Source organism: Manis pentadactyla, chromosome 1 (assembly GCF_030020395.1).
Source record: "Manis pentadactyla isolate mManPen7 chromosome 1, mManPen7.hap1, whole genome shotgun sequence".
NCBI lineage: Eukaryota > Metazoa > Chordata > Mammalia > Pholidota > Manidae > Manis > Manis pentadactyla.
In genome coordinates this window covers 93,196,085-93,209,428 of record NC_080019.1, presented here as the reverse complement: position 1 = coordinate 93,209,428, position 13,344 = coordinate 93,196,085, and the positions used below count along the sequence as shown (strand labels likewise).

At 32.6% G+C, this 13,344-nt stretch overlaps 1 protein-coding gene and 1 non-coding gene across 2 annotated transcripts in view; both read left to right on the top strand.

The window, feature by feature from the left end:
- The window catches only part of KPNA4 (karyopherin subunit alpha 4), a 61,223-nt gene extending 48,541 nt beyond the window's left edge, over positions 1-12,682 (top strand). Inside the window, exons 12-17 of the mRNA XM_036904064.2 lie at positions 48-176; positions 1,570-1,674; positions 3,388-3,459; positions 4,631-4,793; positions 7,637-7,731; positions 10,698-12,682. Of these exons, the coding sequence (XP_036759959.1) occupies positions 48-176; positions 1,570-1,674; positions 3,388-3,459; positions 4,631-4,793; positions 7,637-7,731; positions 10,698-10,796 (663 nt within the window). The 3' untranslated portion in view covers positions 10,797-12,682. The remainder of the gene's footprint in view (positions 1-47; positions 177-1,569; positions 1,675-3,387; positions 3,460-4,630; positions 4,794-7,636; positions 7,732-10,697) is intronic.
- LOC118922020 (small Cajal body-specific RNA 7) lies at positions 381-711 on the top strand. The gene has a single exon (XR_005028600.2). It is a non-coding gene; the product is annotated as a small Cajal body-specific RNA 7 (non-coding RNA).
- Positions 12,683-13,344: the final 662 nt, after the last annotated feature.

Genomic DNA, 13,344 nt, shown 5'->3' with positions numbered 1-13,344 from the left:
CCAATATTTTACACAGAACAACATCTCATTAAATCTTTTTGTTTCAGACTGCTGCACTTCGAGCTGTGGGCAACATTGTTACTGGAACTGATGAGCAAACACAGGTAGTTCTGAACTGTGATGCTCTTTCCCACTTCCCAGCACTTCTGACACATCCCAAAGAGAAAATTAATAAAGTAAGTATTTTAAAATACTGCTTAAAAATAGCATATAAAGTATCAGCAGCTTTCATTTGTAAAACCAGGGACTCAGAAGTCTCTACAATATTGATTACTAATAACTCGACATCAAGAAAAGATAAAACATTTCACTTTTTATGACATGGATTAGTATATGATTTTCCATATATAAAACCAATTGTAAACTGAATTTGGCTCTCTTGGAAATGATGAAATAGAGATAATTGGGTGTTGAATGTTGTATGATTGGAGGAATTTAATATGTAGGTTAAGTAAGTTTAATATTTCATAGAAACTTAATAAAGTGTGTGTGTGTGTGTGTGTGTGTGTTTGTATGCTCATGGAGGCTATGGAAAGGGGGCGCTGACTGGTGATGCTGATACTGGAGTGCATCTGAGGCTGTTGTAGAAATACATGGGTTGTTGATTACAACATTGCCAATGATTATAACCCAAGAACAGCTCACCTGAGTAGCCTAACACCCTAAAATCTCTAACAGGTTCATTAAACATGTCCCTGTGATCTGATCCAAAAGAGCCTATTGCACACTAGGTAATAATAATCATTTTTGGAGTAAAATCTGTGAGTTTTTTGAAAAATAAAATATTTCCTTTAGTAAATAGTTAACTTAATAAATTTAGTAAGTTTGGTAAATTATAGTAATATCCTACATAGGATATTAGGTAGATAATTTTTCCTGTTTCACCCTAACTTTGTGCTTTTATTATGCATTTATTATTTGTGAAACTTGTAAAACACTTGGGACTGCCACCACCATGGCAAAAGTAGCAGCATTATGGTATAAAGGGTAGCATAGAAAGATCATTATGTGGACCAGCAGAGCAATTACGTAGACAGTAAAACATCAGGTTCTGCTTGAGCTCTTCAGAGAAATGGTGCAATGAATGATGGTTACAAATAAGTCTACTAAAACTACCCACTGTTTCATTTTTCATGTCTCCATTATCATGGGTAATTAATATTTATCTATTTAGGCTAGGACTCGATCAGAATAGAATAAAGAATGAAGCACATTATGTGAGACAGATGCTGAATCTCATATACAATAATTTTAGAATTTGTATTACAGCTCATCCATTCCTTGGTATTTGTTTAGTGAATCTATTTTTGAGTCTCAGTGTTTGGCAACATTGCTTTCAAGAATTCTTTAGAAGGCTTAGTTTGTTATGACTTGGATTAGGGCCATTCTCAATTTGCCCAAAAAAAAATACAAAGAAAGGGGAAAGTGATGTTGAGCTTCCTAAAATTTTTATCGTGGAACTCATTCCATAGCAAAATAATTTGGACATTGTAGTGAGTGTGTTTTTTCTTAGTTCAGATGCATATTTTATTTTTTATTGAAAAATATTGAAGAGATCTTGTTCTACAGGAAGCAGTGTGGTTCCTCTCTAATATCACCGCAGGAAATCAGCAACAGGTTCAGGCAGTAATTGATGCCAATCTTGTACCAATGGTAATACACCTTTTGGATAAGGTAAGAAAATCATCTTGTGTGTAAGAGGAAAGGGATTTAAATTTAACAAAATGTGAATATATACTTCTGTTTATTTAATTAGAATGTATGCAGTGGCATGAATACTATAGTATAATGGTATTAATATTAAAACTTGTGAAACCCACAGAATGGAAGAGAATATTTGTAAATCATATATCTGAAAAGGAACTTACATCTAAAATACATAAAGTAGTTTTTATATACAATAGATAATTCTTTTTATGAACTCCTGGACTTCTCTATCATTCTTTGATCAAAATTACTATTATTATTCTGGGATTTGTTAAAAATTCATATTATTACTACAGGTCATAAATGCTTACATATATTACCTCATTTAATACTGTAACTCTGGGGGGTTAAAAATTATCCCCATTTGACAGATGAAGAAACTATTGTGTAGACAAATAAATTGCCCACGATAAAAGAGCAGGTCAAGTGTGCTGTCTAACCATATGATGTACCATCTCTCATGCTTACATTAGTGTTTGGGCAAGAGACATTTTAAAATATCACAATCACAGCATGAGGGGTTTTTTCTGAACACTGATCTGTAGTTAAAAAGAAGGTATCTCTATCTTTATATCCATTGTTTCCTACAAACTGGTAATAGAGGCTTATTTCCTATAACTGATAGATTGGACTCAGTTTTTTAGCAATAATACTTAATGCAGCACTCTATAATTTCTGAAGATTCACCTCAGGCAACACATACTGCTTGTCCTATGTCTAGTGGTAATAAGATTGATGAGTGAGCTCACGTGTTCGCATCCTACTCCAGCTGATTATTATAAAGTTAGTCATCAGTTTTTACCTAATGGTTTTTAGGCAGTCATTGATGCTCATTACCTGGATCCCTTATTTTACTAGAAACTATAAAATAGTCACTTCCTGCCATTTTTTATTAGCTATAATTCTTCAGTTAAAGAGCTTTCCTTATCAGCTATTGGTTTACTCTGAAATATATTTCATAGAGGAAAGGCAAGGTAAATTCTTGATTCTTCTTCATTATCACTCATTTTTAAGCATTATGTCGTTCCCTAGCAACCTGAAAAGGAGAATAGGGTGGAGTTTTTAGTGTCATTAAGAAATTGTGGATCTTTATGTATGTATGTTGTAAATTTTATTCCATTGTAGTTATTCTCTCTGACACTCAAGTTGTCTGTGACCATTGGGAATCTCTTAAATTTGGCGCCTGTGTCTTTTTTTTACACTGCAGTTGCTTTTTTAGAACTTCCTACCTTTAGGAGTATAACATTCCCAGATTTATCTCATGTATTTTTTGACCTAGACCTGGAATTAACTGTCTCTTCAGGGTGTACTGGTTCCTGTGTCTTTATAATAGTCTCACTAATGATGGACATTATCATTTTTAGGACTTTACTGTATGTTTAAGAGGATAATTTGTTTTTAACCTGACATTTCTTTGATTAAAGTGAGTATACTTAATCTGATATTACTAGACTGTAACATCAAGTCAGTTTTTTGCAAGGGGAGTTCGCAAAAAGGAGTTTCCATTTGTTTAGAGTAAATTGGATTCAAAGGCTTATTTTAATAAGTAAAAGTTATCTATGCATATAAAAAGGCTGAAAGAAAACCTGGGGAAATGACCAGGTGAAAAACCATTTCAAAAAACACTTTTTCTAAATTACCCTATGTTAAAATTTATATCCTTTGCTTTTGCTTTTACAGGGGGATTTTGGCACTCAGAAAGAAGCTGCTTGGGCTATAAGTAACTTAACAATTAGTGGAAGGAAAGATCAAGTAAGTTAAGCTCTTCTCAAAAATGGTAAAATAACAATACAGAGAAATGTAAGATTTAAGCATATTTAAAATAATAGCAAGATAACATTCTATTCTATTACCTTTTTTTATATGAAAGTGTCACCTTCCTTTAGTTTACATTTCATAGATGAGAAGTGTTCTCTTTCCAATTTCTTGGCCTACAATAATTTTTTAATCGATGGTAATAAGTTCAAAGCACTTAATAGTCAGGGTTGGTTTTTTTGTTTTCTAACAGTATTAAAAAACAGGACCTTTAGGTTAATAGAGCAGAATGAAACTGCCTCACAGATTCTCCTAACAAATGAACAACTACAATAAAAAGAAAGAAAAGCAACAATAAAAATTGACCAGCACCAAGCCAAACAATAAACTAGACCCAGTAAAAAAGGCTGAGACTGGAAACTAGGGTGAGAAGTACATGGTGCCTAGCTCATAAAATTTAAAGAGATGCTTACTCATAATGGTGAGTGACAAAGCTTAACATTGTGCCAACTGGCCAAAGAAAATGAGTTTTAAATGTCCCAGATGTGTTTCATAGATAGATAGAAAGGGTGAATTTGAAACTGATAAACAGTAAACTGATAATTGTCACAAATATGCTGTATAGACTGATGATGAGCAATGAATCCACTTAAATATGAATACAAAGCACAATATAAATATAATATATGGAAATAACAATGTAACAAAATAACCAAAATGAGAGAAAAATATGAAAATACTGTGGAACCAATAGAAGAGCAAATTGAAGGTGGTAGGTAAATAAGAGTGCAAAATGTTAGAGCAAAGAGACAGTGCATTCTCTCACACTGAATAATAGTACTTTTTAAAAAATATCCAGCCTTTTAACTAATTTCTTAACTTCCTAATCTTAAAGGGGAAACTATCTTTGAAGGAAGTATTCCTTATGGCAAAGAAATGTTTCATATAAAGCTAATTGATTCCTTCATTTTCACTTTTTCTTCATAAGTTCAAGAAAAACTTACTACATGAAAAAGAAAATGAGATTAATGTAGCTTGCTTAACATGTGAGATATGAGGTCATGTTCCCAAATCAGAAATGTAAAGTCAGAATTAATCCAGTGAGAGAATACAGCACACACATGAAGTTCACTTATGTTTATTATATCATGGTGTTTTTATTCTTCAGGTGGCCTACCTAATCCAGCAAAATGTTATTCCACCTTTTTGCAACTTGCTAACTGTAAAAGATGCACAAGTTGTTCAGGTAGTACTCGATGGCCTAAGTAATATATTAAAAATGGCTGAAGATGAGGCAGAAACCATAGCCAATCTTATAGAAGAATGTGGAGGTAAGTTTACTGTAAGCTATTTTCCACATTTTAATATTCTCTTTGTAACTTTTATTTTCTGACTAATATAGCACTTCTGTATTTTTCTGTCTTAATCAAGTAACAGAATAAAGTAAATACTATATTCTGTATGTACAGTCCTGCTCAGCTTTATACGTAGGTAACTGAAATGCTGCCACGTATTGAACAGACACTGTGCTAAGGTACTGGGAAGACAGTCGTAAATAAGACACAGTCCTTGCCCTCAAGGGATGTAGTCTAGTCATGAAGATAAATACAAACTGATTTAATGTGCTAATTACCCTAATAGAAATGTACAACAAAATGGATTACCTAATCCATCCTGGAAGATGCAGGAAGTGACACCTGAGCTGGATTTTGAGAGATGAATAAGGATTAATAAAGTAAAAAGGGATGAAAGGTGTTCCAGACAGAGATAACACCATGAGCAAAGTCTGAGATGAGAAACAGCATTCAGCAAATTATAAGTGGTTCAGTGTTGCTGAATCACAAAGTATTCGGTAGAAATTGTCAAAAGGTAAAGTTGGAGGCATAGCCAATTACAAGGCCTCTACAGTCTTACAAACTTGGTAGCACAATAGATACTTCATTCTGTAGGGCAGTGATTCCTAAATCTGTAAAAAACATGTCTTAGCTTTCAACTCTTAGGATTACCATGTAGACAGAATGTGGAAGTGTCAAGTAGGGCTGTGGAACAAAATATAAATGTTAATCAACCTGGATGAGCATAAAAGTAAAGGTATTTCTGACAAGTATAGCAGTAAATGAAAGGAGAGGTAACTGTAAGACTAGGAGAATTGTATCTTCAACTTATTGGAGGAGCTCAGAGGCTTTGAAAATGTATTTAATAGGAAAGTACTTTTTAAATTACTAAACTGGCAAATAGAATAACAAAAAAATACATAACTATCAATTAGGAACAGGAGAGGAGAATAGTGTTTGGAAAATAACAGGAAGTGAGTACAGAAAAACTAAAAACAAGCATAGTCAAACTTACTACTTTTTTTCCCATGTAAACATTTTAATTATTAAAAATATATTTGTGTATATTAAAAATTGAAATATAGATCTTAAGCTTTGCCTACCTCCTTTGAGGTGAGGCCCAGGATCTGTACTTTATAAGCTCCCCAGTGGATTCCTCCATAGCATATGACAAGCTATTGGAAGAATTTATGTAGGGGATTGATATGTTTAGATGGAGAATGGTGAAGAAGGAAGGGAGGAAACCAGTAAGGAAAGTACTAGTGGTTGGGCCACAGTCAATGAACACAGTGATCATAGGAAACAAAGGGGAGATGGCAAGATTCAAGAAATGGACAGACATTGAAGTATTTGAGATTTGATTATAGAGTATTGATCTTTTTCTCAATTTCAAGCTGCTATTGATTATCACAAGTAAGGATACAGAAGCATAAACAGTTTAAATTAAGAACATCAAATAACAGATTGTGTTTTGGCATTTTGAGGTTTTAGGTACCTGTGGAATTATCACACAGACCTTTAAATTTTATGCATCTGAAGCTTGGAAAAGAAAGTTGTAGATTGCAAGTTCTCATCCTATATTAGTAGCTTGATTTTTTAATGGAAGAACCCCATAAGGAGTATAGAGTGAGAAGTGAGCCCAACTTCCTCTATTTAAAGAACAGAGGAAGAGCACTCTTAAAAGGACAATTTACTTTATTTCAGAGGCTTTAAAATATTACTCTTACACTTCAGCATTTTATTAAAAAATAATAATAATAATAATAATAATAAAGGGAGAAATGTGGGATCCACATATAAATCAAGTATAAAAATCAAACGAATATTCATATTTGACCTGATTGTTTATAGTTCATAATGAGTGATCAAAACCAAAAGTTTCTGTGATGACTGCCCTTTGTACTGTTCACCATGTAAGAACTTATTCACTATGTAAGAATTTGTTCACCATGTAAGAACTTGTTCATTATGCTTCAGAAGATTGGAGACTGACAAGAATTAGGCTTGGGGTGGATTAATGATGGTGCATTGAGCATTCACTCCCCTATACAGAATTTTATTGTTGTTAACAACCATTTGATCAATAAATATGAGAGATGCCCTCTCAAAAAAAAAAAATATTACTCTTACAAAGCAAAACAAGATTACATTTGCATACCAAGTTAAGGTTTTAATTTTTTTTCAAGTTAAGGTTTTTAATATATTTGTTAGTGTTTCTGCCTGTGATTTAATAAACTCTAATTAATGTTTACAGGGAATATTCCTTTGTCCCCTGAAATACTATGGTTGATCTTGGTCATTTTCCATTATACTTAACAGATCTTAACATTCTTAACATTCATATTTACAGATCTTCACATTTATTCATATAACAGTGATAGTTAAGATCCATATACATAACAGATCTTAAACATTCATATTTACAAATCACCAGTATATTAAATTTTTTTTATACATGCTTAAACTTAATCGTTTAATACAGAATGAGGCTTTTGTGGAAAAAGGACAGATATTAGATACTAGAATCTGCCTTTAAATTTTAACAAATGCAATTTTATAAATTAATACTTTCTATAAACATTGGTTATATAGTATTCTGCTGACTAGATGGGTGCACCATTGCTTAACTTAAACATTTATATGCATTTAAACACTCTGGTTCATTTTTTAAGATAAATACACTACATATTACTGCATAAAACCTTTTTATTTTTAAGATTCACCTTTAAAATAGGTTCCTCAAAATTATAGATTTGCAATCCAAAAACTAGATTACTATAACTTCTTTGTCACTACTTTTTAAATAATACCCTGATTTCACTTCACAAAATTTCTTGCAGGACTGGAGAAAATTGAGCAACTTCAAAATCATGAAAATGAAGACATCTACAAATTGGCTTATGAGATCATTGATCAGTTCTTCTCTTCAGATGATGTATTTAATATTAATAAATTTACAGTTTTCTTAGTTTTACGTATAAACAAGTCTGGATGAAATAATGTATTAAGATAAGACATGTATATGTATTTTTTAATGGAATTAAAATAGGCATAAGACAGTAATGTCATGTATTTCAGAAACAAATACTTCATAGTGGAAGAGGGTTGAGGGATGAGTGAAATAGGTGAAGGGGATAAAGAGGTAGAAACTTCCAATCATAAGATAATTAGTCATGGGGTTGAAAGTACAGCCTAAGGAGTATAGTCAAAAATATTGTAATATATTTGTATGGTGACAAATGATAACTCCATGTCATGGTGAGCATTTAGTAATGTGATTGTCAAACCACTATGTTGTACACTTGAAGCCAATACAGTATTGTATGTCAACTATATTTCAGTGAAAAAAAAAAGAAACAGATGTAATTCAGTGTTTTAAAGTTTGTCAGGGCATTAAAAAGCTAGTACGCTCAAATTGTTAAAAAAAAAAAATAAGGATTTTAATTTTTTTTTTTACAAATTTATTGCTATTAATAGTTTAATACAGAATGAGGCTTTTGTCGGGGGCAGGGATTTTGAAAGGTTTATGTGTGAAACATCTTTTTTTTTAAGACATGCAGCATGATAGTTTGAATTACATAGATTATGAAATGATTACCACAATAGTTTCTACTAATATCCATCTTATATAAATAACAATAAAAAGAAAAGAAAGAAGGAAAACATTTTCCATTGTGAGAGAACTCTTAGGATTTGGTTTCAACAACTTTCCTATGTATCACAGTAGTGTTAGCTGTAGTCATCATGTTGTACATTACATCCCTAGTACTTATATGTCATGTAACTGGAAGTTTGTACCTTTTGACCATGTTACTCCAATTCCCCCTCCTGACATTCCCTGCTCCTGGTAACCACAAATCTTTTTCTATGAGCTTGTTTTTTGTTTGGTTTGGTTTTGGTTTTGGTTGTTTCTTTGTTTTAGGTTTCACATGTAAGTGAGATCATACAATATTTCTCATTTTCTGTTTGCCTTATTTCACTTACAGTAATGCCCTCAGTGTCCATCTATGTTGTTGCAAATGGCAGGGTTTCCTTCTTTTTTAAGGCTGAATAATATTCTATTTTGTATACATACCACATTTTCTTTATTCGTCTATTGATGGACATTTAGTTTTTTTCCATGTCTTGGCTATTGTAAATAATGCTGCTATGAACAGGGGGTGCAGATGTTTTTGAGGTATTTTCATTTCTTTTAGATATATTCCCAGAAGTGGAATTGCTGGATCATATATGGTAGTTCCTGTTTTTACTTTTTGAGGATCCTCCATACTGTTTTCCATAGGACCTCAGCCAGTTTGCATTCCCACCAACAGTGCACAAGAGTTCCCTTTTCTCCACATGCGCGCCAGCATTGTTATCTCTTGTCTTTTGATCATGGCCATAACAAATGTGAGGGGGCATCTCATTGTGGTTTTAACTTATATTTCCCTAATGACTGGTGATGTTGAGTATCTTTTCATGTACCTGCTGGCCTTCCATATATATTCTTTGGAGAAATGTCTGCTCAGGTCGTTACCCATTTTTTAATTGGGTTATTGAGTGTTTTGCTATTGAGTTGTGAAAAGAAACTTTTTTGACTGGACAAAGTCAGGCTATATTTTCACCTGATGCCTTTATAGTTCTCATGTTTTATATTGGTAGGAGTATAACATGTTTATTAAAAAAGAAGTGCTACTAGTATATCCTATATTATATATAGGATTATATATTTTATATATATATTATATATAATAGATAGTATATTATATATATATTATATATATCCTATAGTATATAATATATACTATATTAAGTCCTTTATGACAATACTTATTTAATCCATGTTTGAATATATATTGTCAGTGTTATTTTTGGTTGGTGACCAAAAAACAAATACGAAGATAGATAAAAATAATCAAGAAAGATAGGTTACTATATAATGTAAGATATAGTATACAAAGTATCTTCAGATTGTCAATATATGGTAGTTGAAATTAAAATACTAACTTATTTTTAGTATTGTCTCTTGGGAAAACTAAACCACAAACTTTTCCACATAATCAAAAAAAAAGAAATATTATTAAACATTTTGTTAAAGCATATATAGTTTGAACTGACATTTTTTAACCTGACAAAAGCAGTACTAGAAAAGAAAATCATAGGCTATTTATTTATAGATAGCCAACTAAGTCCTATTTATAATGCCAATTAGATCAGAAATAAAACCCAGAAAAGCATACTCTTTTATGGGTAGCTTTTATCATGTCTTAAAGTTGGATTTTTGGAAGTCATGATTTTCAGTTAGGTACACATCAGGCCTTCTGATTTCTAGTATCTCAACATGCAGTTTTTTATTACTTTTACATTGTAAAAGAAAAATAACTCAGATGATGTGCATATTTACAGAAACTATACTGTCAGTTCCTAATTTTCTTATTTCAAAAAGAATCTTTAGGTAGAACATACAGAATATTATTTATCCATTATTAACAGAGCTATTATTTTACTGTTTTGAGCCCAAATGTCATATGTCTCCAATTGCTATTTTAAAAAATAACTGAGGATTATACTTACCAAAGTGGTGCCATTAATTTTTCAGTGTCATAAGCTTTATCTGTGCACCAGGGACAAGGGAAATTATAATGACTGTCCTCTTGGTTTGAGACATAGGGCCATCTCCAAATTCCTCTTCTGTTTCACTCTTTTGGATGATATCCATCTTTCATATTCTCTTAAGTTTCTTCTCATTTTGGTGTCCCTTAAGAAAAGGCTTTCCAAAGATTTTCATCTTTATAACGGAATGGTAGGATACTGTCGGCATTCATGATTGCACTTGTACTTTTTTTTATGGGAAATGAGAATATTTATCTAATGCTACTTAAGAATACTTTAAAACTAACTAATGCTTTCTTTTTTCCTTAGATTGATGAAGATCCTAGCCTTGTTCCAGAGGCAATACAAGGTGGAACATTTGGTTTCAATTCATCTGCCAATGTACCAACAGAAGGGTTCCAGTTTTAGAAAGATGTCGTGAAAGTTAGGTACAATGCAGCACTGAGATATATATATACATATATATAAAAGGTTTGATCCATCAAGCTTGGCTCATGGGATCTGCTGCTGCATTAAATCGGGAGAGAAATGTGAGGATTTCATTTGGAATTACAGAAAATGCCCAAATGAGGTCAAGATGGCGAGTGGGTGCGAGTGAGAATGAGTGGCAGAATGTAATGAAAACTTTACATGAATGCTTATTTAGGTTGTTCAAAGTAAAAAGGGCTACAGGTCACAGATCTTCAGTGCCTGAGAAGGAACGTTAACTTACTCTGTGTCAATTGAGGGGAAAGCGCAGTACTGTCATCTTCAAGCCTTGTAAGCATAAAAGAGATAGGGTGCCCATGTAAGTCACAGGAAAATGAGCCCAGGTCTTGCTATGAAGCAGTGTGTGAGTGGACAATGTTGAATGAATGTCTGGCTCAGCAATAGAGAGCCAGGTTCATCTTTCAAATCTAGGGCTCTTCACTCGTGAAGCAGACTCCTAGTCCTGGAGTGACTGTGTACGAGAGTGTGGTTGTGCTGTATGTGAACGCATGCAAGCTTGATTCGCCTTCAGGGGGCTGATAAAACAAACCTAGTAAATCATCAAAGTGAGATCATAAGTGTTAATGTACACTGGACATGAAAACAAAGACCGGTTTAGCAGCAGACATTGGTTTACTCTGCAGCCTGTGTTTTCTATTTCCCCTCTTCCTGTTCCCACGCCCTTCCCTCTTTTTTTTTTTTTTTTTTTTTTTTTAAGTTTTCATTTACTTTACCTAGTATGGCTTTTTAGTTGCTTCTCAAGTCAGAAAACTTTTCAGGAAGGTTTCCCTGTGCATTTGCACCAGATGAATGTTTGATGCTATGAAAAGCTTTCCATATCATCAAAGCTAATTTGTGTAGATTTTTGCATGAAAAAAATCATGAATTTCCCTCAAAATAGACTGTTGCAGTACACAAGTTGCCATAATAGTATAAAACAGTAAAATGTGCTTTAAAAAGCCATCCTTTTCATTTTCAGAGATAACATAAAGATCTTTGCATGAGGTAAATCTACAGCATAGTTCATTTTTAGATTTTGTTGAGTCCTGTAAAGAAGAATAAGAAGAAAAAAGTTTCATTTGTGGTAGAATACCGTGCTGTGTTTAAATGTAACTTTTCAAACTTTGTTTTCTATGAAAATGATATGGAAACTTCTAAAATGGAATTTGGTGCATATGTACTGCTGAATAAAGACCGATGAAGAGGTTTGAGTAGATGTACAAATCAAGTAATGGTTTGAACACCTTTAATAATATGCCTAATCTGTTCAATTGTTTTAGAACCTTTTTATCTTAGATGTAGACAGCCATGAACAATCTATTTTGAGCCACTTTAGGGAGAAAACTTTGTATTTTTAAAACTTGCATAAAAGTTATGCAAGTGGTTTTTATAAATTGGAATAATACCTCAGTTTTGAGGTTATGCACACTAAATTAAATGTGACATAAATTAATTTGTACAAAAAGAACTCTTTATAAGGTGGCTCATTGTAGGAAATCCTGTGCCTTCCCCTTTGAGCACAAGTGTTGCATGAACAACAGTTTGCTATAAGAAACATACCAGATTAGCCACCATTAGCATCTATATCTACTTTGTGTTTAAAAATCAACAGGTAATTCTGAAACACTGTAGAATGGATAAAAATTATTTTGTGATCATAACTCTTTGTTGAACTAGAGTATTTTTGCAGCATTCCTTGTCATCAGAAACATGGTTAAAGTTTAAAACTAGAAGCAGCAGAAAACTAGCTTGTAAAATTTATCCAAGTAGAATGCAGGCTAGGCTGTCTTGGGGAAATAAACATTAAAACTTAAAGCAATGTTTTACATGGGGTGTGTGTGTGGTTTTTTTTTTCTTTAAACTTATTATAAAATTACAGTATAATTCGAAGGCTTGGCTTATATTAGCTTGTCTTTCTTAAGCTTTTGACCTAGGAAAGAGATAACAGAAGAAATGTATTAAGTTCTATAATTTCATTATAGACATATTCATATTCTAACCCCTGGATTTGTTCAGGTGATTCCATCTGTGCTTCTTTCTTTGTCCCCGTGCAACCAAGGTTATGACCTTCCTTCATCCTTCCAGCAAAATGGACTGGGAGGGATGACTTGAGCTGTCTTTTAAGTATTCCTCTAATTTCATCATTTGTCTTCAAGTGATAGATTGCATACAAAACATGGCTTTTACAGAAGACTTAAGTTCACAGAAGTAAACATAACAATACTTTGTATAGTTCATGTTTCTTAGTAAACAAAAATGACTTATTATAATGATAATGTGAGGTTATTATAATAGGCCAAATGACTTTATAGAATAGTTATCTTTATGTATGTGCTAGTTGAGGATGATATTAACATCTCTTGAGTACGAGGGCTAGGTAATAGTCTAAATATTCCACTTCTATCTATGGATTATACTGGATATTGATTTTCTAATAGAATTCTTGGAAGGACTTTTCTGTGTCTGAAATATATTACAGCACAGTTAA